Source organism: Papio anubis, chromosome X, assembly GCF_008728515.1.
Source record: "Papio anubis isolate 15944 chromosome X, Panubis1.0, whole genome shotgun sequence".
Lineage (NCBI taxonomy): Eukaryota > Metazoa > Chordata > Mammalia > Primates > Cercopithecidae > Papio > Papio anubis.
The window spans coordinates 1,501,957-1,529,304 of record NC_044996.1 but is presented as its reverse complement, the minus strand read 5'-3'; the positions used below and the strand labels follow the sequence as shown (position 1 = coordinate 1,529,304).

Sequence of the window (27,348 nt, the reverse complement as noted above, 5' to 3'; positions counted from 1 at the left end):
GGGCCAGATTTGAGCCGCCACGGGTGGGATCGCACGGGCCATAGCCACTGGTCACATCCATCTCTAAAGAATCCAACTGTCTCTCCTGCCTCACACCTCCCTGTCCCAACGTGGTTGGGAGTGGGGGAGGTGGGGGGAGCTGGGGGAGTGGTAGACGGGGCACTGATGGCACCGAAAACGGGAGTGTCCTCTCAACTGCTCTGTCTCTAACGACCACATGGGGGAAAGGTTTGGGCGGGAGGGGAGGTGCCTGGTCAACAGCTTGTCTGGTCAGTAGTATCTGCAGCAAGCCTTGTTGAAGGAGCCTAGTTTAGAAAAGTGCAAAGCTACTTCTGGCCCTGGTTAGGTCTTCAACCTGACTGTGCTTGTCGGTAAGAAAAACATCCCCAATGCTCCAACTACTCCCACCCTGAAGCCACGAAACTCTAAGTTTACTGAAAGAAAAAAAAATATTTTTTATTTCAGTTAATCGGGAAGCTTTGTCAGAGCCCTACCCATAAGGAGAAGAGACAACAGCTGCCTTTATTCTTGTTGGTTTGCTTTGCAATCCGCTCTGTGTAAAGTCAGCTAACTCTCTCGGTCACGGGCGTCCGGCTGTCCACAGGCTCCTCTCTGTTTGGCCTTGGCATGGAGGATGAAACAATGTCTTTGCGCTCTCCCTCCCCTCGGTGTTTGTACTTTTCTGCGGCCGTGGCGGCGGTGGCGACCGCGGGCTGAGTCTTAGCTGGCTCCTTGGGGCAGCCGTCGCTCTCCAGTGAGCCTCCTCTGGGCATCTTCTCCTCTTTGCAGACGCTGCTGCTCAAGTCCTGGGGCTCAGGGGGGCTGGTGGGGTCCTCGGAGCTCTCGGGCTCGGGTGGAGGTGGGGGCAGGGGTGGGAGCAGTGGCACGGGGGCCTTTGGGGACTCTGAGTGGTGGTGATGGTGGTGGTGCTCCTTCTTGGGGGGCGAGGAGGCGCTGCTGCTGCGCCCCTTGGGGCTGCTCTCCTTGCTTTTCCGCCCAGGGCTCTTACAGGTCTTCAGTCCCTTCCCGCTCTTCTCACCGAGGGTGGACACCAGCAGGGGCTTCACCACTTCCTTGACCTCGATGCTGACCGTCTCCCGGGTCTTGCGCTTCTTGATGGGGAGTACGGTCTCCTGCACAGATCGAATAGAAGACTCCTTCACGGCTTTCTTTTTGGCCTCGGCGGCAGCGGCTGCCACCACACTCCCTGGCTTTCGGCCCCGTTTCTTGGGAATGGCCTGAGGGTCGGCCTCAGCTTTTCGCTTCCTGCCAGGGCGTTTGATCACCATGACCTGGGTGGATGTGGTGGCCCCACCCCCCTCAGCCTTGCCCCCTGGCGAAGTTTGAAAAGGCATCTTGACAAGGAGCTTCCCAGGACTTTTCTCCAGGACCCTTTTCACCTGCACACCCTCTGACGTGGCCGCCTTGGGTCTCGTGGTGCCGCTCCCTTTGGGGCGTCCCCGGCCTCTGCCAGTTCCTGGAGCTTTGGGAGATTTGGGCTTCTTAGGTGGTTTCTGCTCTCGCCGGGAGGGGCTCCCTCTCCCAGTTACCGTGAAGTCAAAATCATTAGGGTCCAGGGATGTGTCGCCTACCTTTTCGAAGTACGCAATCAACTCCACTTTAGAGCGAAAGGCTTTTCCCTGGGGACTGTGGGGACAAATGGAAAGACACAAGAAACAATTAGAGGCTCTCCATGGCAATGTCAGAGATAGGGCAGAGCGGATGCTGGTGACAACACTCTGATAAACGTTACTACTGAACAAGAGTTACACTGCCTGGCTGCCCCTGAGGACCTGTCACCAAAGCCACTCACTCGTCTGCCTGCCGCTGACCCCCCCAGGCCTCTCCAAAGTCCAGCAACCAAAGAGTCAGGTCTGGTACAGAAGGGCTGTTGGGCTGAGGCCCATTCTGCCGGTTGGTGCCTGGGCCTGAGTCACCATCTAGAACATACCCAATTTTGAACTCAGGTATGGTGGTCAGTCTCTCCAGGAATCAGTTTCAATAAGATAATCCTTTGCTCACCCTTCTCAGGGTTATGGAATTAAATGAGGCTGTCTGCAAATGTCATTTGAAAACTGCTAACCTTTTTGGGATCATTTAAGGGGCAGAACTGAAACATGCTTCTTCACTCCTCTGAACCCCTGGCTCTGCAAGTTCCTCTGCTTCCGCAGCGATTCCATCTCCAGATAAGGACTCGAGGTATGGAGAGGATAGAGGACCTGCTACCTTAAGAACTTCCCACTCAGGGCAGCGACCTCTTTACATGGTCATTTCAAGCATACCTGATCTCAGCGTTTATTGTTTATGTTCCCCCCGCCCCCGCCCTGGGGTTAGACATATACATTTTCCTGCTCCATGAGGGATCCCTGTCCCTGCCCTCCCTGCCCTATAGAGGCAGGAGTTGCTCTTACTTACTTGATCAAATACACATCATACTTCCCAGCAGAGCGGCCAGATTTCCTTTGTTTAAGCTTCCGTGTCCAGCCTTCAGGCAGGGTGGGGTCATCATACATGGGTCCCCGGTCACGGATGATGGAGCGCCGCTGTTTGGGGGAGGCAGAAGCTTCCGGCACAGCCGGGGCAGACCCCGACCCTTCTGATGTCTCCGCTTTGCCTGCCTCTGCGGGCTCAGCAGAGTGGTGGGCTGACGGCTGCACTGGCTCATGCTTGCCCTCTTTGTCTTCTTTCTTATCTTTCTTCACCTTTTTAAACTTGAGGGGTTTGTCCTTGAGGCCCTGGAGATCCTGGTCTTCTGACTTTTCTTCCCTGAAGTGTTAAACAAGTATGTAAGTATCACAGAGAACATGCCAGTCTGCAGAACAAGTGGGCAGAGGCAGGCTTGGATCCCCACCACATGCAAGGCCCCACACCATCATACACTCAGATCTTGATGTCCTTCCCCAGGACAACAGAGCCTTGAGTTGGGACCCAAATATTTCTTTAGGAATTTGGGCTACGGGTGGTGCTGGCCGGTGTGCCTGACCTGCACTGTGGCCACCTGCAAGTCTCCTAGCACTGCAGGAGAATCAGAGCCCTTTCCTCTGAGCGGAAACATCGTGGCTCCTGAGCATACTGCCCCAGCATGAGTCGAACCTCAAGGGCCTCTGGGCTCGATGGCTGACAAGAGGCCTTCGACTGCTGGAAACGGAGTCAAATGGGGGAGGGGGTCTCCTTTGTGAAAGCCAGGGCTTGGGTGTCTTTTCAGTTTTCTAGAATGAATGCTCAATGAGGCACACAGTACAGTGTCATGGAAAGCACACACAGGTTTGGAGCCAGCCAACCTGCACTCAAATCCTTTGCCGCTTTCCAAACATGAACCCAGCAAATGACCTCAGCATTCTGTGCTTCAGTTTCCTTATCTTGACAACAGGTAACCCCATCTAGACATCCTTACTGTGAGCATCACAGGAAAAAAGGCACAATGGCACTATATAAATATCAGCTAACTCAGGCCACAGGAAACTGCCGCCTAGGTTTCTGGAGTGATAAGAGAAGTAGTCCCAGGTGCAGTGAGCCTTTAACACAAAATGTTCCCTGATGAGGAATGGCCTCGGCCACAGCAGACGCGGCGAGAAGAGCAAGGAAAAAGGTGTGGTCCAGGCAGAGCCATATGTCCCCTTCCTGCTGGTGCAGAAGAGCACCCTACCTATTCTAGTGTTGGAGGCTTCCCCATTCTTTTCTGGTGACAGAAGCAGCTCCTTCTCTACACATCACTTTGGCCTGGTGGGGTCTCATCAGAAATGGCCACCATGAGGCCCCACGCCCCAGGATCAGTGTCTGGCCATGATGCTCTAGTAATCTGTCTAGTATGCCACTGTGAGACCTCCTAGGACTCCAGAGCCTCAGCAACAACAGGGGCAGCTTGGAAAGAAGCAGCAGCCACCTGCGAGTCCCTTCGTTAGCAGTTCATTCTGGAAAAGAGCATGACTACTCCTGCCCTCCATGTTCTCAGCCCCACAACTCCCCTGTCCCATGTGGTTCACATCAGTGCTGGTCACTGCCTTGTGGCTGGTCTACCCCAAGAGACTTCTCCTCTTGTCTACACTGCACAGACTGTGCAATGAGGGCATCATGGCACTCACTGGCAAGCATCCTTGGGAAACCAGGACTCAAATGATGTAGGGAAGTTACCAAAGGCGGTTAGTGCTGGGACTCGGAAGCTACAAGGATGTATCTCTCCAGAACCATCAGGTCAGGTGTAGGGAGGCAAGAGATGTTCCAATCTAGTGACAAGATCTTAGAGTGAGGGAATGTCTTGTCCCCACTATGATTCACCCGAGTTCCTCCCTATCCTGTATCTTCCACCAACAGTTTAGGGCCCAGAGTGTGGCTGCCAGAGTCACCTAGAGCCATTGCATACACAGAGGCATCCTACAACCCACAGGGCAGTCTTTCTTGCTGTAAAATGGGGTCCCTATTCTGTCCCGGCACAGAGCTCGCTTTTCTTTTTTTTTTGAGATGGAGTCTTGCCCTGTCACCCAGGCTGGAGTGCAGTGGCGCAATCTTAGCTCATCACAACCTCTGCCTGCTGGGTTCAAGTTATTCTCCTGCCTCAGCCTCCTGAGTAGCTGGGATTACAGGTGTGCGCTACCACGCTGGGCTAATTTTTGTATGTTTAGTAGAGACAGGGTTTCACCATGTTGGACAGGCTGGTCTCGAACTCCTGACCTCAGGTGATCGACCTGCCTCAGCCTCCCAAAGTGCTGGGATTACAGACATGAGCCACCACGCCCAGCCAGAGCTTGCTTTTCAAGTCTCTGAGTCTTACGGCTCTCAATGGGAAATGATGAAGAACGCTGGGAAGTTAGGTGTGGCCTGTGGCCCACGCAAGATCAGCCTTTGAGAATGGACCCCTACGCAGCTCCCCATAAAGGAGGGAGAGAAGGGGAGCCACCAGCAGAGTGGGCCAAGAAAGCAGATAGATGGGAATCGCTACTTCTACACAATCCATCATGGTGCTGCCTAATGCCAGGGCTGCTTCCTGGAACTTGGACGGTCCTGATGTCAGAGAAAAACAGTGAACTAATGGGAAAGATCTGGCTTCTTCGAAACTCTCATGTACATTTCCCAAATACCTTAATCACCATGAGGTCAAACTATAAACCTAAACATGACCTAAGGAATGCCTTCTAGAAATCTATATAGACACCTCCAGAAATCTCAAAGAATATATGCATGACGTTATTTGCCACAGCATTATTTTTACTAGTCAAAGTAAAAATGATAATCCAATACCTCAGATCCCTATCACCAGGGCACTTGTTAAATAAACTTATGGTGCACCCACACACTGGAGTACTGTGCAGCTCCAAAGGGACTAAACAAGAGCTCTAAGAACTGCGATGGAGTGATTTCCAGGATCCACTCTGAAGCAAAAGGAGTAAAGTGCAAACATATCTACTGCATGTTACCTAGGTAAGAAAGAAGGGCGGGGTATTAAGGAAGGACACACCATGAACTAATGAAATTGATTCCCTGCATGGGGTAGGGGGAACAAGGTGAAGGTACAGGCACAGGAGTGAGACCTAGCTGAACATGCCTCAGTGTAATTCTGACTTCTGAATCATGTAAATGTGTATATTACCCAAAATAAAATTCAAACTAAAAGTAACAAAACCTTATTACACTTAATGCAAATAGAAACAAATGAGTTTGGGCCAGGCATGGTGGCTTCAGCCTACAATCCCAGCACTTTGGGAGGCTGAGGTGGGAGGATTACTTGAGCCCAGGAGTCTGAGGCTGCAGTGAGCCATGACTACTACATCACTGCACGCCAGCCTGAGCAACAGAGCGAGACCCCATCTCTCTCTCTCTCTTTTTTTTTTTGAGACAGTCTTGCTAGAGTGCAATGGCAGGCGTGATCTTGGCTCACTGCAACCTCTGACTCCCGAGTTCAAGTGATCATCCTGCCTCAGCTTCCCGAGTAGCTGGGATTATGGGTGCCTGCCACCATGCCTGGCTAATTTTTGTATTTTTAGCAGAGATGGGGTTTCACCATGCTGGCCAGGCTGGTCTTGAACTCCCAACCTCAGACGATCCACCCGCCTTGGCTTCCCCAAAGTGCTGGGATTACAGGCATGAGCCACCATGCCTGGCTGAGACCCTGTCTCTTTAAAAAAAAAAAAAAAAGAAAGAAACAAATTTAATTCTACACCAAGCTGACAATATACCACAGAGAAAAGATTTATTTCAAATAACTTTTGACTACAGTGCTCTGAAAACCTGCAGTGGGACATATTCTAAGGCCAACAATAACACTCCAGGGGCAGTAAACACACTGGATTGGCTCCCAGGAGAGATATGTGATTCTGCTTCTGGGGCATCTTGTGCCAGAAAGCCTGGGGAGTGCAAGAGAAAAACAGGGAGGGCCCGTGAGAGGCCTCTAGCAGTGGTCCAGGTGTGGTCCAGGGTGGGGGCAGTTGAGGATTTGGGGCTGGTCTACGTGGTGAAGCAACAGAGCTCGCCGGTGGATTAGTGTGGGGGTGAGGGGCAGGGGTGAGTCAGGGACCACCTGTCCAAAGCCTGGGAAGATGGTGGTGCCACTGACTGAGAAGGAAAAGATTGAGGGGCCAGCCGGGCGCGGGGGCTCCCGCCTGTAATCCCAGCACTTTGGGAGGCTGAGGCAGGTGGATCACCTGAGGTCTGGAGTTCAAGCCCAACCTGGCCAACATGGTGAAACTCTGTCTCTACTAAAAATACAAAAATGAGCCAGGCCTGGTGGCAGGTGCCTGTAGTCCCAGCTATGCGGAAGGCTGAGGGAGGAGAATCACCTGAACCCAGGAGGCAGAGGTCGCAGTGAACTGAGATCGCGCCACTGCACTCCAGCCTAGACAACAGAGTGAGACTCCGTCTGAAAAAAGGCAAAACAAAACAAAAAAAAACCACTGGAGCGGCAGGGGAGCAACACCCACAGCGAGTTATACCATCAAGGAGAGAAAACAATTCTTCAGCTATTCACTATAAAGGGGGGAAACCCAGCTGTGATCAGATTCAGAGTTGGGCCTGAATGAACTGTTTGCTTGGGGGTTTTAAAGGCTTTTTATTGTGGTAAAATATACAAAACGGGTCGGGTGTAGTGGCTTACACTTGTAATCCCAGCACTTTGGGAGGCGTGGCAGGTGGATCGCTTGAGCTCAGGAGTTTGAGACCAGCCTGGGCAACATAGCAAAACCCTGTCTCTACAAAAAACAAAAACAAAAACAAAAACAAAAAACCCACAAAAATTAGCTGGGCGTGGTGGTGTGTGCCTGTAATCCTAGCTACTCGGGAGGCTGAGGCAGGAGGATCACTTGAGCCTAGGAAGTTGAGGCTGCAGTGAGCTGCTGACCATGCCACTGCACTCCAGCCTGGGCGAATTAACCAGACACATATAGACACATATATATGTCTCAACTATACATATGTGTGTGTGTGTATATACGTGTATATATATATATATACACAAAACAAAGTTTACCTTTTTAACTATTTCTAAGTGTACAATGAATGCACTTTTTTTTTTTTTGAGATGGAGTCTTGTTCTGTCACCCATATTGGAGTGCAGTGGCGCAATCTCGGCTTACTGCATGCAGACTCTGCCTCCGGGGTTCAAGTGATTCTCCTGCCTCAGCCTCCTGAATAGCTAAGATTACAGTTGCGTGCCACCACGTCCAGCTAGTTTTTGTATTTTTAGTAGAGACAAGGTTTCGCCATGTTGGCCAGGCTGGGCTCGAGCTCCTCAGGTGATCTGCCTGCCTCGGCCTCCCAAAGTGTTGGGATTACAGGCGTGAGCCACCATGCCCGGCCCTAAATGAACTTTTAATAGCACTGAAGATGGGAAATAAAGGGTCTTTAACTCTACTGTAATATTCTAGTTCTTTCTAACTGAAATTACCTGAAGCAAATATATTCTGTGGAAAGGCACATGGGTGTTTGTTAATTTGCTGGCTGCTACTTTTATAATTAAAGACAAATTTCAAAAAACCCACAAAGAAGCCTGGATTCTGCCGGGTGTGGAGTGCAGGTAAAAATGATTAAAAATGTGGATGGAGCTGGAGTCCATCGTCTTCAGTGACACAGCTCAGACACAGAAAGTCAAATACCGTATGTTCTCACTTAGAAGCAGGAGCTGAATAGCATGTGCACATGGACAGAGTGAGGAATGGCAGACACTGGAGACTGGGAAATGGGAAAGGTGGGAGGTGGTGAGGGATGAGAAATTACTTAATGGGTACAATGTCCACTATTCAGGTGATGGCTACACTGAAAGCCCAGACTTCACCACTACACAATATGCAACAAAACTGCATTTGTATCCCTTAAATTTAACAAATAAAAAACAATGATAGAAAACAGGCACTCCAGATGAGTTTACCCTAGCCCAGAGGGCCTGCCCAGTCCCAGGGTGACCTGGGCATTTGCACACCCTCACTGGGCCTTCACTGCAGGACCCAAGGGAGGGAGGCTGGGCTAGGGTGCCAGGTGACTCCCCAAGGCTGTCCCCCAGGGAGTTTATGGTGTTTGCTGAAACACAAACTTTTTCAAAGAAACCTGCCAGGTATGGTGGCTCATGCCTATAATCTCAGCACTTTGGGAGGCCGAGGTAGGCGGATCACCTGAGATCAGGAGTTCAAGACCCGCCTGGCCAACATGGTGAAACCCCATCTCTATTAAAAATACAAAAATTAGCTGGGCATGGTGGTGCAAGCCTGTAATCCCAGCTACTCGGGAGGCTGACGCAGGAGAATCATTTGAACCCAGGAGGCGGAGGTTGCAGTGAGCTGAAATCACGCCACTGCACTCCAGCCTGGGTGACAGAGTGAGACTCCATCTCAAAAACAAACAAACAAACAAAAAACAAACAAACAAAAAACCATACACCACTCTTCATCCTCCCTCTAATCAGAACCCCGCACCCACACAATTTTGATTACGAGGAGAACTAAATATCTAGTTCACAAGTTTATATATTTTAGAGTTGAAGTAGCCTCAGAAAAACCACCTATTCAACTCTTGAGTGTTACAGATGGAAAAAAGGAAGTTCGACTAGACAGAGGGACTTGTCTGAGATCACCGTGAGTCACAAACACACGTCTGTTCACCAACTGCCTTGGCTCTGAGGTAGATCCTGCAGCATCCTTCCACCTCCAAGAGCTCACAGTTTGGAAGCGAGGACAAATAGGTAACAACAACATAGTTCCAGTTTCCCTTCCCCCTGAAGAAAGCTTGTTCCAGGCACAGTGGAAGCACAGGGGTGTGGATAATGAATCAGGAGTGGGTGGGCTGTCAGGGCTTATGAATTCCACAGGCGGGACAGAGGGCTCAGGGCATGCCAGGCCAGATGGGCAGAGGTGGCACTATCAACATGGTTATAGCTCCTACCCTATCACCAGTGTGACACCCCTCCCTAGAGGAAAAAGTGACCAGTGATGCCCACCCTGTGTCACCAGAAGCTCTGGGCCTAACCCTGTCGCCCCCTCCCACCTTTTCATTTGGAGAACTTTCTGGTTCATCCGGAGAACTTTCATCTTTCAGGTTCAGTTAAGATGGCACTTCTAGACCGGGCGCAGTGGCTTATGCCTGTAATCCCAACACTTCAGGAGGCCGAGGTGGGCAGATCACTTGAGGCCAGGAGTTTAAGACCAGCCTGGCCAACATGGCAAAACTTCACCTCTACTAAAAGTACAAAACATTTGCTGGGCATGGTGGTGTGCGCCTGTGGTCCCAGCTACTCGGGGACTGAGGCATAAGAATCGCTTGAACCTGGGAGGCAGAGGCTGCAGTGAGCTGAGATCACGCCACTGCACTCCAGACCAGGCGATAGAACACGATTCCATTTCCAAAAAAAAAAAAGGCATTTCTGAGACACCTTCCCTGCTCCTGCGTCTCCTGCCTCCTTCCCTGCTCTGTAAGCCAGGGCACCCAAGCCCTCAGTGTACTTAGAACACCCCACTGTGCATGCCAACCCCCATCTCTCGGCTCAATGCATAATGCCAGGCACAGGTGCAACCCTCACTCAACGCATGCTGGATGAATAACCACAACACGGATGCAGCGCTCCACATGCTTCTTCTGATGGCTGGAGACCTTCGACCATAAGCTTCTAGCAAGGAGAGGCTAGCTCAGTGCTGAAAACAAGGTGGGCTCTGAAGTGGTGGATAAACAAATGATGAGTTTGGGAAGTATCAGTAGTCCACTGGACACTGGTGGCTTGGAGATGGCAGAAGATGAGGTGGAGGAAGTCACTGAGGAGGGCCTCAGTGCCCCAGGGACAGTAGTATGGAGGATGGTTACACCAGGAGGATGGATTGACTTCCAGCCATGTGGTGGTCAGGTATGCAGACACCTCTTCTGCTGAAACAACTACAACTGCCGAACTGAGTATCTTACAAGAGGCTGCTAAAGAAGCCACCCACAAGCTGACAAGGAAGGAAGGAATACACAGGCTGAAGAGCAAAGGAAAGCATGGGACCCTTTTCTATGGAGAAATCTGGCAGGCACCACCTTAACAAACGACCAAACGGAGCTCAGGCCCCTCAGTGCTGCTGAGATGAACCAGCATCACGAGTGGGAGACTGAAGCTTACCATGAGGAGACAGCAGGAAGAGTCCAGAGAGGGCATGCCACGCAACCACGGCCTGGACTCCTCAAGACGATGAGAGAAAACAAGGGGATGGGGGAACATTTCTGATAAAGGAGACTGAAGGGTGACACAATGGAATACAACACACGGTCCTAGACTCTGCATTCCAGGTTCAAAGGCTCTAAAAAAGGCATTTGTGGGGTATGTGGAAAAATGTAAGGTTCTGTGTTAGCTCATTGCTAAACTTCCTGAGCGTCTTAACTGTACTGTCTGCTCTGAGGAAAGGCATGCTTAAACGTTTAGGAGTGAAACAGCACGAGGACTATGACTAACTCTCAAGTGATCAATGGGCTGGGGGACATACAGTGCCAATATGGTAACATGTTTAAAAGGAGGGAGATGACATCAATATAATCAGAAGCTGTGCCAACTGACAGTAATATTTTGAAGCAGTCGCAGGCAAGCTTTTAACAATTAAAGAGAATGCCTTCATATTACACAAAGACATTAAGAAAAAAAGCTGGAGGCTGGGCACAGAGGCTCATGCCTATAATCCCAGCACTTTGGGAGGCTGAGGTGGGTGGATCACGAGGTCAGTTCAAGGCCATCTTGACCAACATGGTGAAACCCCATCTCTACTAAAAATAAAAAATTACCCAGGTGTGGTGGCGTGCACAAAGGGACCATGGCGGGGCTGGTGGCAATGCCAACAGACCTCAGTGTACTGTGGGGTTCTTTCAGCCAGAACTGTTCATGATTTCATCAGTGAGCTCCAGTTACCACACAACCCAAGTTTGGAGTGATCCACCCCACCCCAGGTTTTCCTGCACAAAATCATGTTTTTATTGTGTGATTTACAGAACACAAGATTTTTTCTAAGAATGCACACATCACACGTTGAAGCAGAAAGGCCTTTACAAAATCTTAAATACCTACAAAATATGAAGTAAGGCTCTTAAGAAATAAAATATTCAGTGATTTTGCTGCTAGAATGCAAACATTAGGTCAAATCCTTTATTTGATCTAGCAAAGGAAAATTAGAGTTGCAGGAATCTTGTTTTCAGGCCAAACCATGACATCCCGAGGGGTCTGATGGCAGGAACTGCCTGCATTTTCCTCATGAATGTGACTGCAGTGATCTTATGAGAAAGGTCCGGAAGGCCCTGCACATTACAGGGATGCAAGCAACAGCTGGCAGGTGTGACCAGCCAGGCAACTGCAGTTGAGGAAAGACTACTCAATCCCTGAGGTTTTCAGAATTTACAAAAAGGCAAAAAAAAAAGCCAGGTGAACAAGGCAGATGAAAGGTATTTCTCACTTGAATTGGAATCCAGCCCCCTCTCTGTCCCCTGGAGTGAGCTCCAAAGAAAATTCCAGAACCCCAGCAATATCCCAACCTTTCATAAATTCACTCGTGCTCTCCACTTTCTGGAGACAGCATTTCTCAGCACCTTTCGCTTCCAGTTATCCCTGGCAAAAAGAGCTAAACTACCACTCGAGGCAGTTAACCTAAGGGCAGGGTGGTGGCTAAGGCTCCAGGTGAACGGTCTGGGACCAGAGGAAATAATTAGCCCCACCTTGTACTGGCTGCTTCCATCCTAAAGTGTCATCCAGATGGTGCTTCCAATTCTTTCTACTTCCAGTATTAGGTGCAGAGTTGCGGAATCAAGGAGGCTTCTCTGCATGAATCAATAAAGGCTACAGCACTTTGAGACACAAGCTTCAGCCCTTTAAAAATGTGAGAAATCAAACTGGCACAGGCAGAGTGTCTCAGTGGTCTCCAGGGAGCAAGACAGAATGAGGTTCAGCTTGAAGGCTACAATGGTAGAGCCTGAGGTTCAGCTGCCCTGCTCTGAATTCACCGTCCATTTCTTAATCCTCCAGTTTTGAGAAGATGCGAGAAACCACTTATGTTTTGCAAAGCTTAAATAAAATGCAGTTCTTGCCAACCAAAAGCAGAACCCTTCCCAAATGCAGGCAACCATACGGTAAATCTCATCTTTATAGATGTGTAAAATGAAAACCTAAACACAAGCCCACCATATACAGGTTAAAAAATTCCTGCTGTGGAGAGCAGTTTCTCAAATGTTAAACATGGAGTTACCATATGACCCAGCAATTTTACTCCTAGCCACACACTCAAAAAACCAAAACTAGGCCAGGCGTGGTGGCTCACGTCTGTAATCTCAGCACTTTGAGAGGCTGAGGTAGGTGGATCACCTGAGGTCAGGAGTTTGAGACCAGCCTGGCCGATATGGTGAAACCACGTCTCTACTAAAAATACAACAACAACAAAAAAATTAGCCGGGCATGGTGGTTGAGTGCCTGTAGTGCCTGTAGTCCCAGCTACTCGGGAGGCTGAGGCACGAGAACTGCTTGAACCTGGGAGGTGGAGGTTGCAGTGAGCAGAGATCGCACCACTGTAATCCAGCTGGGTGACAAGTGAGACCTTGTCTCAAAAAAACAAAATGAACAAACAAAAAAACCCAAAACCAGTAACCAAACAGATATCCGTACACCAATGTTCATGGCCGCACAGTTTACAATAGCCAAATGGTAGGGGCAACCCAAATATACATTCTCAAGGGATGGATGGATAATCAAAACCTCATTATCTATAGGATGTAATATTATTCAGCCTCAAAAAGGAAAGAAATTCTGACTCATGCTACAGTGCAGATGAACCTTGAGGACATTATGCTCAGTGAAAGAGGCCAGACACAAAAGGCCACATAGTGCATAATTCCATTTATAGGAAATGTCCAGAATAGGCAAATCCATAGAGACAGGAAGTGGATTAGCTGTTGCCAGGGGCTGCGGGTAATAACAGGTGACTGCTACTGTGTTTGGGGTTTCTTTTGGGTGTTGAAAATGTTCTGGAATGACACAGAGGCAATGGTTGCACAACTCTGTGAATGTACTAAAAGTCACTGAATCGCACACTTTATTTTTAAACAGTTTTTTCTGTGAGCCTATGAATTATATTGAAGAATGAATTGTACACTTTAAATGAGTAAATTTCATGGTATGTGAATATCTAAATTAAAAAAAAAAAAAAAACATTAAAACAGCAGCTGACCACCAATTACTCTAAAGCATAAAGATACGTTTTGTGATGCCTGGCCAGTGCTCAGAGCCCACACAGCTGTCTCAGAGCAAGTGTATCTGGCTGTGGCACAGAGCCCCAGTAGATAGATGGGCTGTCCATCTGAGGAAGAGGCCAATGTGGGGACCTATAGTGATACATACCAGACTGGACCAATCCAACCTGAATGTGAAACTCTGAAGCCCAGGACACAGTAACCATGACAATCAGAAAGGAATTTAGTTCAAGAAGTTTAATGAGTAGGCATTTAGCCAAGTGGAAGGCTGTTGGCTATTCTGAGGGCATTTGATCATTTTTTTTTAAATTGTGGTAAAATACATATAACATAAAATTTACCATTAATAGCATTTAGTACATTCACAATGTCATGCAAACATCACCACTATCTACTTCCAGAACATTTTCGTAACTTCCAAAGACAACCCTTTACTCATTAAGCAGTTGCTCCCCACTCCCACTCGTCTCAGCCCCTGGTAACCACTAATCTATTTGTCTCCACAAATCTGCCTATTGTTGACACTTCATATAAGTGGAATAATACCCCTCCCCCGGAAAGCCTGTCTTTTAGAAAATGATTTTCATTTAAAAAGGCTTTTTTTTTTTTTTTTTTTTCCCCTGCTTAGCACAGTGGCTCATACCTGTAATCTTAGGAAGGCAGAGGCAGAAGGACTGCTTGGGCTCAGGAGTTCAAGATCTGCCTGGGCAACACAGTGAGACCCCGTTACTCACAAAGAGGAGGAAAAAAGACCAAAAAAAAAAAATCCCAAAACAAAACAATAAAAAAGGTTTTTTAGGGAGACAGGGTCTCGCTATGCTGCCCAGGCTGGGCTCAAGCGATCCTCCTGCCTCAGGCTCTCAAGTAGCTGGAACTACAGATGCGCCACCATGCCCAACTTAGAAGCATGCATTTTTTCAGATTTCACCATTCCCTGGTAACTTCTCCAGTGATTTCCCCTCACATCTTTGCCTCTATATTCTAGCAGGGTTCTCACGCTGATCCTACACACAGTGGTTAGAGATTCACCAGGCCAAACTCACCTCCAATTCCAAGTACCTAGTCCTTAAGGTCCAAGTGGCCTGTTTCCATAGACACTGACACTGTGCATGACTTTTCTGTCCTCAGCGACATGTTCCCACAGCTGCTGGTTTTCCCCATTTCTTGTTAATAATGTTTTTTTTCTTACCTTTGCATACTTCATGTAAACAAGTTTCACAGACTTTTAACAAAGTGTTGGCTGCTTTTATTGAAGAAGAGAAAATCTGCCAAAATAAATTTTCATCATGAAGGCAACACATTTTAGGGAACAAAAAAGGGCAGAAAGGAGATCTCTTTTACTAGAGAACTCTGCTTAAGGACTGGCTCATTTGATCCAAACATCTCATCAGTAACTTGGAGTGAGTGCCCTTGTTTTCGTCATCTTGCGTCTCACTAGTGTAGGTCAGTCCACATCAGCCTGCCTGATGTACTTGGTTCGTAATGCTGACATCTGAGCCCCCGTGTTTATTTCACCTTGATTCTACTGAAACGACCAACGAAATGCAAAACAGGAGGAAACATCTCCATCAATGCCTTCAGAGGAACTGCTGTAGAATGTGGTGGGGCTGGGATCCATGTGAGAGAAGCAGCGCTCACATGATTCCACCACAGTTAAACACATGGGCAAAGGAGGACCTGCTGGGAGGTATGAGGATTCCGTAGCAGAGCCAGAGAAAATCTGCAAGATCAGAGAAACTGGGCCTAAGAGCCAGACTGGCAGAAGTGCAGTTTGCCGGTGGCAAAAAGAAGGACCTGAACCACCAGTGCCCTAGGTGGCGAGGTCAGTGACAGGCTGGCCAGGTTTTCCTGGGCACTGCTGGGAAAGAGAGAGACACTGATATAGAGGAGATTCTACTTGTCTTAAGAACCTGCCAGCAGCACCCTGGGTCCCCACACCCTGATTCCAGCTGCCAAAGGGGAAGCAGCAGGGACTGAAGCTCCATCCCATAAACAACTCTCGGGACTGGAGATCAAACAAGTATCAACAAATTAGTAACTGTCCTGTGTACAAATACAAATTAGGTGGAAACCATAATGATTGAACACCAGTCATTTCAGTCAAGATCCCAACTGGAGGCCGGGCGCGGTGGGTCACACCTGTAATCCCAGCACTTTGGGAGGCTGAGGTGGGCAGATCATGAGGTCAAGAGTTCGAGACCAGACTGACCAACATAGTGAAACCCCGTCTCTACTAAAACTACAAAAAATTTTAGCCAAGTGTGGTGGTGGGTGCCTGTAGTCCCAGCTACTTGGGAGGCTGAGGCAGGAGAATCACTGGAACCCAGGAAGCTGCAGTTGCAGTGAGCCGAGATTGCACCACTGCACTCCAGCATGGGCAACACAGTGAGACTCTATCTCAAAAAAAAAAAAAAAAGAAAGAAAGAAAAAAGATCCCAACTGGATTTTCTTTGGAATGTGACATTTACCTAGAATATGTATCTGAGAACAGTCAGAAGGAGTCTGTGTGTGTGAGGGGTGGGGGGGATGGCTTCCTTCTGGTAGCCACTGCTCTAGGGAGTATTCCTCACCATCGTGTCACATAGCACACAACAGGAGCACTCTCACATGGATTAGGGAATTAGATGCAGACCTCCTGCACAACTGCCCTCTTCCAATCCTAGTAAGATAAGACACAAAAGAAAGGCGGGGAAGGGGAGTGTGAAGGGAAGACTTCAGCAAACAAAGGAAAGGGGTGTAATTCAAAGCAGTCTGAGAAAAGACTCCAGAGGACAATGCAGTAGCAAAGCCAGGCTCCTGCCCCGTCCCCAGAAACCACCCTAGGGAGCAGGCAACACCCTGGGAATTTGCAGCCAGTAAGCTGGAGAGAAGCAACCAAGTGGGAGTCCTTCACTTTTTCCTTTTAGACCCAGAAACTCCATCTGGGAGGTGCAGGAGAAATGGCGAAGTGCCCAGTGAGCCAGCCCAGCTCTGTGGGAAGCAACTGCTCTTAGGTATACACAGATTATGGAACCACCCAGAGACTGAGGTGCCCCTATCCCCATGGAAATGGCACACACATCCCTCATGCAGCTAGAGTGAGCCTTACTATAAGACATCCAACACAGTTCTTAGAACAAAGAGAAGAATCCAGATAGGGCTGAAGACTACATGGCTGCAGCTCCCTCCAGCGTGCAAATTCTCTCCAAATACAAGATAACAAGCCTGCACACGATAGCTCAGAGGGGAAAACAGCGAGGGAGGATGCCAAGAAACCGGGAAGAGAGAGCCAAGAATTCCTCCACTGTCTCAAAGCAAACAGAACGACTATGCAGAGCCATCCAAGCCTGAGCCAAGATGAAAAGAAGCGACATGTAACTATGCAAACATATTATGGCCAAAAGAAAAAAAAGAGGCCCAGGGAGGGAGATGGCACGAGAAAGGCAAAGTCTCCCACTGAGAAGAGAACACACAAGGAAGGGAAAAAAATTCCCCACAACTTCATAAGAACATGTTCCTAATAAAAGAGTTCAAAGATGGGATGATAAAACAGAATAAGATGAAAAGACAAATTTCTAACCTAGAGAAACAAACTGCAGACCAAAACACATCATTATGAAACTAATAAATACATTGAAAAACAGCCAGAAACAGAATATACATAGCTGAAAATCAAATTAGACAAAGTAAATGCAGATGAAAAAGACAAAAGTTAAAACAATTAGGGCAAAGCTAATAGCATTGGAAGAGAGACAAAGACAATCCCACATAAGGAATTTGTGTCCCTGAAGTACAGAACTCAACAAATGGAACAGAAGATGCTGTCAAAGATCCATAAGAGAGCTGACCTGAAACAGCAACGACTACATCTGCAGCTTGAAAGAATACACCATGTTCCCAGGACAATTTGATAAAGAATGCTCAATAGCAAGACAGACTCTAGTCAACCTACTCAACTTCAAGGATAAAGAAAGCATTCTTCAAGCACCTTGGGATTCTTCCAAGGGGGAAACATCAGAAGACCAGACACAATGTCTACAAAGTTCTGAGGCAGCTTAGCGCAGTGGTAGTGGGGGAGAGGTCAGAGGTAAATTCAGAGAGATGGACAGGGGCCAAAGCCTCTCTGAGATGAAATCTGAACACAGATCTGAAGGAAGTGTGTGGTGAGGGAACAGGTCAGGTAAAGAGGGGTCCAGCCAATAGGGAGCAGTAAGAGCCAAGGCTCTGACTCTAGCAACATTCTGGCAAGTTCCAGGAAGAGCAAGAGCAGTGGGAGCCAGGTGAGCAAGGGAGAGAATGGTAGAGAATGAGCTCAAATAGGCAGGGAGAGATCACGTTCCATGTGGCTGCTGAGGCAGGCCCGGTTACACAATTTGTGGAGCCTGGTACAAAATGAAAATGCAGGGCCTCTAGTTCAAAAATTAAGAATTTTGAGATGGTGACAGTAGAGTAATAAACCAAGCCTGGGTTTCAGCAAACTCTGGGCAGTTACACGGGACCATGAAGCTGGCTCTGCTTTCAAGTAATGGACTTTGGGTTTTATTCTGAGAGGGTTTTTCTCAAGGGAGTAACCTGATCTAATGAACATTCTTCAAAGAGCCCATCTGAGGCTGGGCACAGAGGTGTGTGCCTGTAATCCTGTATTTTGGGAGGCCAAGGCAGGAGGATTGCTTGAGCCCAGGAGTTCGAGACCAGCCAGGGCAACACAGGGAGATCCCAGTCTCTACAAAAAATATAAAACTTAGCCAGGTGTGGTGGTGCATACCCGTAGTCTCAGTTACTTGAGAGGCTAAGGTGGGAGGCCTGCTTGAGCCCAGGAGGTTGACGCTGCAGTGAGCCGTGATTGTGCCATTGCATTCCAGCCTGGGTGACAAAGGGAGACCTTATCTCAAAAAAAAAAAAAAAAAAAAAAAGGAAAAGATCCATTCTAACTATGGGAAGATGTAGAGTAGAAGGAGCGGGGCAGGAGGGTGCAAGATGCCACAGAGGGGCTCTGCAGAAGCAGATGTTGGGTCACGGTTTGGGGTGTAAGATGTTCATCAGGAACTGACATCCATAAAGGGAGGTGGGAAGAAGTCAAAGAGAGAGACCTTAGGTAAGGAGGCTCTTGCAGCTGAGGCCAGCTGAAGGAACAGCGGACAGTGCCTGATAACTGGAGTGTCCGCAGGGGATCCGGAGAGGAGAGTGGCCTCCGGGTCTGCCATGTGAGACTACCATAGAGTCTAGGCAGGGATGCAGGGGGCTGGTCTAGGTGCCATCCCTGAAGGGCATGTGCACTGGGACAGGGAAAGGGCGACAGATCCAGGACTCTGACTTCCATATCTCATGTTTTTGATACTGAGGTATTTAGTTTTCTAGAGGCCTAAAGGGCAGCTGGATATATGAGTCTGGAGTTCAGGGAAGAGGTCTGAAGAGCCAGGCAAGTGGGTGAGGGCATGCTGAATATAAGTGTAAACAACCCTCCCCTTGCTATTTGGAGTTGTGATGAGGAGAAAGAATCAACAGAGGAAACAGAGAAAGAGGACAGTGCAGAGAAGGAAGATCAGACATATCTGTCAATATTATTGGTGGCACTCAACAGAAACCAACTCTAGCTGATTTATGCAGACAAGGACTGATGAAAAGCTACTGAAGATGCATGTGGTGATGGTTGCACAATATAAATGTGCTCAATACCACAGAATTGTACACTTAAAATGGTTAAGGCAGTACATTTTATCTTTTGTGTATTTTACTGCAATTTTTAAAACTAGGGGGAAAAGGCTACTGGGTGATGAGAGAATCCCTAGAGTGTTGGAGGAACAGGTTTGAGTCCATTTGGCCAGGAACAATACTCCAAATCCTTCTGCCAAGCCAGTCCAAGCAGCCAGTACTGCCTTTGCGACCCTGCAAGGCAGCAGCACTGGCCACTGGCACTGTGGCCTAGGAGCTCATCTTTCCTGCAGCCCCAATGCCAGGAGACAAGGCTCTCCTACCTGGCCCTGCTCCTCCTAGCATGTGAGTCTGATTGGCAGAGGCCAAGGTACATACCTACACCCTCATGTAGAACTCAGGTAATTTCTTTCTGTAAAGGGCCAGATAGCATTTTCCACCTTGTGAGCCAGACAGTATCTGTCACAACCAGCCTACCTGCTGTTGTACAGGAGAGCAGTCTTGGGCAATGCACAAAGGACGAGGTGGAACTGGGTCCTGGTAAAGCTTCATTTACGAAAATAGGCAGTGGGCTGGACTTGGCCCTGGAAATACCGTTTGCCAACTGCTGCCCTGACCGAAAGGGAAGCTAGGCAAATAAGCATCTGACATTTGCAGTGACTACAATCAGAGGTCGCCTGGGATCCTATCAAACTCGTGAGGTGAGAATTCTCCCAGACCCAGAGGGGGTTCAAGATGGGAGGGGAGAGGGCCCCCTGGAGAGTATTAGGTACCAGAAGAGACATAAGGAAAGCGCTGAGAAGGAGTGACAGCCACCAATGACTGATAAGATTATTTCACGGAATGTGGGAAAGCAAGCGTTCATGGAGCAAGCTGAGCAAGGAGCAGCAGGCAAGGATGAGGGCCCATGAGTGGAGAGAACTCTTAGAGAGTTTGGCTGAAAGGAGAAAGAGAGACTGAGCAGGAGCCGAGAAGGTATGAGCTGAAAGGAGCTCAGTTACGACGGTAAATTCTAAAACAAGTTCGTCTGGTGATGGGCACAGTTCACAAGAGGAGGGAAGACCGACGGAGTCCCAGGGGCGTCAAACAGTGGTTGACACTGAAAACTATGAAGACAGTAAGTCCTCATTATAGGCAGAGCTGTCTAAGTTAGAACTCTGTGGGTGGAGGGGTTTCCAGTGATGACCAACTCCAGGCTACAACCATGGGAATGAGTGGCAGAAGAGACGGAGGGAACCAGGCACTAGGAGGGCTGTCTACATGCATATGTGTGCTGGAGTCAGGAACTGGCATGGAATCCTCAATAACAAAGGACTGACTGGGGCAGTGAGCAAGCCCACAACAGTGGTCTGTGGGCCAAAAGGCTGAGTGTCACAGCCCCCCTATGCCAAGCCTGGAGGTACATGGGATCAGAGACTGCTGAGGACTTGGCAGGAGGCACAGGCGTGGAGAAGCAGGGCCTAACCCAGGTGTGTGTGTGACGTGGCAGGGAGGGGGTGGTGGTGGTTAGGAGGGGCTCTTTGGGGAAGAGATACCTGATTGGGTCTTCAAGGATAAGCAGGGCAAGGCGAGGCCACAGGGGAGGGAAAGGAGAAGAGAAGGTGACTTGCACAGGGGAGCCAATGACAAAGGCCAGGAGTGCAAGAAACATGGTACCTGGGAGGAACTACAAGCAGTCCTGGACTTCTGAGGGCTATGTCCATGAGAAAAGCGGCAGCAACAGAAGGGACCACAAAGAGAGGCAGGAGCCACATGAGGGGCCCTGATGTCACTTGAACACAGCGTGCCACTCTTGGGTTTAAAGCAGGAGAATGAGATTGACGATAGGGATTGTGTGGAAGATAGAGAGGTAGAGGAAACATCATAAGTTATCACGGGAGTCCTAGGGCGAGATGAGGGAATTGAACCAGGACAGCGGTAGAAGGGATGAAAGACGACAGAAAAGGGACAAACAGTTAAAGGAACAATTTGTGGGGCTTGGTGGCTCCCCTGGATGTGGGCAGTGAAGGGCAGGGGCCTGTTGGGTTTCCAGCTTGGGTGACTGGTATGGCTATCAACTGTGACAGAAAACAGTGGACATGGCATTTGTCTATTTGGTCTTCTGATCTATCCACCTTATCTTGAAGGAGATGGGGGTGGTAGGGCGGGCAGTGAGTTGAAAAGAACGGAAGGGAGAAAGAGGGCAGACATCTCTTAAATGTTTGCACGGTAAAATCTGACTAAAAGGCACACACGCCCCACAAGCCTTTTTCTTTTTTTTTTTCCCCTCCAAGAAGCAAAACAAGTTTTATTTCCATAGTAGTTCCTTTTAGTGCTCTCTGTCGCCACCTAACGGACGGCCTGGTGGAAGAGGCTCAAGAGGTAGCAGCCTAGCCTACTCAACGGCAGAGGTATCAAACTCACCCATGCACCTGGGTGGGGGAGGACCAAAAGAGGCCCAGCTGCTTCTGGAAGATCATCGGGAGTCTCTTCTGGAAGACCAGGGGCTCTTGGAGCTAAAACAGACGTCCATTCATTAATAATACCTACTTCAACAACTTAAGATCGTGTTCAGCAGATGCACATCAACCTTGACTGGTCTGCGCTCCCCAAATCGGGTATAATATTGAGGCATATTGAGGGAACAATCTGTAGATATTCATGAAATTGTTTGGTGGGGCAAAAATTATGGGGCACTTAAGCCTAGCTGAACTCAGTTTCAAGTTCTAGCATTTAACACACCATCTCTAAGTTTACGTGTACTTTATGAGTGCAGGAATGCAACAAAAAAATCTTGTGTAAAGTCCTGGCCCTCAGGGCAAAGCAAGGGAACTACAACTCTTGCTGCAAACTGCCTTCCTCCCACAGATGTGACACATTCACAAATCTCATTCACTGAACAAGTGTCACACCAGAGGTGACAAGAGGGGAACATGCAATAATAGGTAACTTTCCTGTCACAAGAGACTGCTTGGAGACAAGGATACAGAGCCCAGCATAGGAGACGGGACAAAATCATGAGGGTCAAGGACCACACCTGGTTTAACTCCCAGAAGAGTTTTAGCCAGTAAAGAGCTGCAAGGAGGAAACCACACTCCACGAGAGGCCACTAAGATAAACGCTTGCACCTGATTAAGTTTTCACCTGAAGAGTGTGGGTAAGGACAAGCCTGCCTTGTTGGGTTAGGGTGAGGGGAGGGACCCAATGGAGATCTAATCCCAGAGGTTTGATCACAGGGGCTGATGAATGAGAGGTGGAGATCGGGAACATACGCCTTCTTTTTTGAGACGGGGTCTCGCTGTGTCACCCAGGCTGGAGTGCAGTGGCACCATCTCGGCTCACTGCAACCTCTGCCCCCCAGGTTCAAGCGATTCTCCTGCCTCAGTCTCCCGAGTAGCTGGGATTACAAGCACCTGCCACTGCACCCGGCTAATTTTTCTATTTTTAGTAGAGACGGGGGTTTCACCATCTTGGCCAGGCTGGTCTTGAACTCCTGACCTCATGATCCACCCGCCAAGGCCTCCCAAAATGTGGGGATTACAGGCATGAGCCACTGCACCCGGCCAGCCACTCTTTTTTTTGAGATAGAGTTTCGCTCTTGTTGCCCAGGCTGGAGTGCAATGACACGATCTTGGCTCACTGCAACCTCTGTCTCCTAGGTTCAAGTGATTCTCCTGGCTCAGCCTCCCGAGGAGCTGGGATTACAGGCAGGCGCCACCATGCACAGCTAATTTTGTATTTTTGTAGAGATGGGGTTTCTCTATGTTGGTCAGGCTGGTCTCGAACTCCCGACCTCAGGGGATCCGCCCGCCTTGGCCTCCCAAAATGCTGGGATTACAGGCATGAGCCACCATGCCCAGCCTAAGCCACTCTTTTGGAAAGCTCAGCAGAGAAGATGCATGAGGTAATACGATGGAATGTTAGGTGGCCTTTAAAGGGATGTTTATAGCTTTTCATAACATGGGTGTATTAGTCTGCTCAGGCTATAACAAAATAGTATAGACTGGGGGGCCCTACTCAACTGAAATTTCTCACAGCTCTGGAGGCTAGAAGTCCAAGATCAAGGTGTCAACACATTTAGCCCCTGGTGAGGGCTCTCTTCCTGGCTTGGAAATGGCTACCTTCTCATTGCGTACTCACATAGTGGAGAAAGCAAGCTCTCTGCTGTCTCTTGTCATAAGGAGACCCACCCTCCCTCCTGATTTCATCTAAACCTAATCACCTCCCAAAGACCCCATCTCCAAATAACATCACATTGGAGGTTTGAGCTTCAACACTGGAATTACGGGGGACACAAACATTCAATCCATAATAGTGCTGATGTTTATGTTTTTTGTTTTTTTGTTTTTTTTTGTTTTAGAGGCATTTTATTTAGACAACTAAAAACAATTAGATGTTCAGAAGCAGTGTACAATGAAAGAGAAATCAAACCAGTTACTTTATCATGTACTCCCTCTTCTTTACAACTGAAGCGAAAAAAAAAAAAAAAAAAAGGGCATTCTGCTTTAAGGAAAAAGATCAGAAAAATAAGCCAATATATTTTTCTTCTCCATAATAACATAAACGGCTACAAGAACCCTAATTGTAATAATAGAAATTGGATGTTGGCTTGTATATATTCATTAAAAAGATAACAGGCCACTGTACTATAAGAGGATAACTCCACCTCCCTTTATCTGACACTCCTGAGTTTTCACTTACAGGTAACACCAAGTTAGTTAGTTGTTCCAGCACTGGAGATAATTCATTTTCCTCATGATGTTTATGTTTTAATGTTAAATGATAAAGCACGGCACAGCAGCACACACACCGTGTGATGCCGATCTATTTTTTTTTTTAGACAGGGTCTCACTCTGTTGCCTGGGCTATACTGCAGTGGCGTGATCACACCTCACTGCAACCTCAACCTCCAGGTTCAAGCAATCCTCCCACCTCAGCCTCCCAAAGTGCTGGGATTATAGGCATGAGCCACCATGCCTGGCCTCCAATTTGTATTTAATGCCACTGAACTGTATATTTAAAAATGGTAAATTTTAGGTGATGTGTATTTTACCACAGTTTTTTTAAAAGTCTAAGAGAAGGCAAGAAAGGAGAAGAAAAATTTAAAAGAACAGAAAATATGGAAAAATAGAATGCACAAAATAATATACTATAAACAAATCTAAATGTATCAGAAATCAAATAGATGTTAAAGGACAAAACAGACAGAATGGATTTTTTAAAAAAATCTAGCTATTAGGCTGGGCGCAGTGGCTCAAGCCTGTAATCCCAGCACTTTGGGAGGCCAAGACGGGCGGATCACGAGGTCAGGAGATCGAGACCATCCTGGCTAACACGGTGAAACCCGTCTCTACTAAAAAATACAAAAAACTAGCCGGCTGAGGTGGCGGGCGCCTGTAGTCCCAGCTACTCGGGAGGCTGAGGCAGGAGAATGGCGTAAACCTGGGAGGCGGAGCTTGCAGTGAGTTGAGATCCGGCCATTGCACTCCAGCCCGGGCCACAGAGCAAGACTCCATCTCAGAAGAAAAAAAAAAAAAAAAAAAAAATCTAGCTATTGGCCAGGCATGGTGGCTCACGTCTGTAATTCCAAAATTTTGGGAGGCTAAGGTGGGTGGATCACCTGAGGTGAGGAGTTTGAGATCAGCCTGGCCAACATGGTGAAACCACATCTCTACTAAAAATACAAAATTAGCCAGGTGTGGTGGCGCATGCCTGTAGTCCCAGCTACTCAGGAGGCTGCGGCAAGAGAACTGTTTTGAATCCAGGAGGTGGAGGTTGCAGTGAGCTGAGATCACGCCATTGCACTGCAGCCTGGGAGACAAGAGCAAAACTCCATCTCAAAAAAAAAAGGCCGGGCGCGGTGGCTCAAGCCTGTAATCCCAGCACTTTGGGAGGCCGAGGCGGGTGGATCACGAGGTCAGGAGATCGAGACTATCCTGGCTAACATGGTGAAACCCCGTCTCTACTAAAAATACAAAAAACTAGCCGGGCGTGGTGGCGGGCGCCTGTAGTCTCAGCTACTTGGGAGGCTGAGGCGGGAGAATGGCGTGAACCCGGGAGGCGGAGCTTGCAGTGAGCCGAGATCAGGCCACTGCACTCCAGCCTGGGAGCACAGCGAGACTCCGTCTCAAAAAAAAAAAAAAAAATCTAGCTATCTGATATTTTCAAAAGCTCTACATACCAAAGACACAGGAAAGAAAAGAAAAGGAAGAAAAGAAAAAACTGGGATGGGCGGGCGTGGTGGCTCACACCTGTTGTCCCAACACTTTTGGAGGCCAAGGCTGGTGAACTGCTTGAGCCAAGGAGTTTGAGACAGCCTGGGCAACACGGCAAAACCCTGTCTCTACTAAAAATACAAAAACCTGGCCAGGCGTGCTGGTGTAAGCTTGTACTCTCAGCAACTCAGGAGGCTGAGGTAGGAGGACCACTTGAGCCCAGGAGGCAGAGGTTGCAGTGAGCTGCGATTGCACCACTGCACTCCAGACTGGGTGACAGAGGGAGACCCTGTCTCAAAAAAAAAAAAAAAAAAAAGAAAAATAAAAAAAAAAAAAAAAAAAAAAAAAAGTAAAATAAATAAAATAAACAAATAACAATTAAAAAATAAAATATTAGTATGGTCACTTCATAATACCAAAGGGTTCAATACACCAGGAATGTGAAACTGTATCTAAAATTGAAAACGTGGCCTAAAAATAAATAATAAAATGAAAATTACCAAACTCTGTGGAGAAACTGACGTGTCCATCACTACAGTAGATTTTAACACATATCCCATCAGTTGACAAATCAAGTAAACAAAATGACAGTAAGATAAAATACTTTCACAATAAAAGGATAAGACAGAGGTAATGAATATATGTAGAATCCTGCACCCATGCTTGGCGGTGACATATTCTGTCCAACTGCAAGAACTGGTGTCACACAGACCAAGTTCTTTGACCACAGTGCCATTTAGTTATAAGTTGATTTTTTCTTTTTTTTTTTTTGAGACAGAGTCTCGCTCTTGTTGCCCAGGCTGGAGTACATTGGTGCGATCTCAGCTCACTGTGACCACCGCCTCCCGGTTCAAGTGATTCTCCTGCCTCAGCCTCCCGAGTAGCTGGAACTACAGGTGTGTGCCACCATGCCTGGCTAATTTTGTATTTTTAGTAGAGACGAGGTTTCACCACGTTGGCCAGGCTGGTCTCAAACTCCTGACCTCAGGTGATCTGCCCGCTTCGGCCTCCCAAAGTGCTGGGATTACAGGCGTGAGCCGCCTTGTGTGGTCAATTTTTTTTTCTAGAGCAACTGGGGGAAAAAAAAAAACAAAACCCAAAGCCATGTGCTTGGAAATTGAAAAAAACATTTTAAAGTAATTTGTGAGTCGAAGGAAGAAACAAAGAAAATTTTAAAAATCCTTGAGCTAACTTCAAGTGACAATACTATCAGAACTTGCCAGATACAGCTGAAGTAGTTCCAGAGGGTTAGCCTTAAATGCTTACATTTGAAAAAAGGGTAGAAAAATCAACGAACCACATTTATAATTTAAGAAGTTAGGGCCGGGCGTGGTGGCTCATGCCTGTAATCCCAGCACTTTGGGAGGCCGAGGCTGGTGGATCACCTGAGGTCAGGAGTTTGAGACCAGCCTGGTCAACATGCCAAAACCCCATCTCTACTAAAAATACAAAAAATTAGCTGGGTGTGGGGCAAATGCCTGTAAATTCCAGCTACTCAGGAGGTTGAGGCACGAGAATCACTTGAACCTGGGAGGTGGAGGTTACAGTGAGCTGAGATCGCGCTACTACACTTCAGCCTGGGCGACAGAGCAAGATTCTCTAAACAAACAAAAAAAAACAGAGAATGTACTCTAAGACCATAGAAAAAATAATAAAGATAAAAGCAAAAGCAGAATTTAATGAACTAGAAAAGAGACACAGAGTAATACAGGGCAATAATGCCTACGTGTCTGCTTCTTGTAAGACCAATGAATCTACTGAACTTTTACCAAGACAAGGAAAAATGGGAGAAGGTACAAGTAAACAACAAATACTAGGAATGAAAAAGCAGATATAATTACAGATGTTGCAAAGGTACAAA

The 27,348-nt window shown here is 47.9% G+C and overlaps 1 protein-coding gene across 5 annotated transcripts in view; it reads right to left on the bottom strand.

Annotated features, from left to right (window-relative positions):
* Nucleotides 1-430: 430 nt before the first annotated feature.
* Nucleotides 431-27,348, bottom strand: part of MECP2 (methyl-CpG binding protein 2) — a 68,334-nt gene continuing 41,416 nt past the window's right edge. For all 5 annotated transcript variants that reach the window (XM_003918473.3, XM_003918474.4, XM_021933090.2 and 2 more), the window contains 2 exons: nucleotides 2,416-2,766; nucleotides 431-1,647 (listed from right to left, as the gene is read on the bottom strand). In XM_003918473.3, coding sequence (XP_003918522.2) covers nucleotides 564-1,647; nucleotides 2,416-2,766 — 1,435 coding nt within the window. In that variant the 3' untranslated portion in view covers nucleotides 431-563. The remainder of the gene's footprint in view (nucleotides 1,648-2,415; nucleotides 2,767-27,348) is intronic.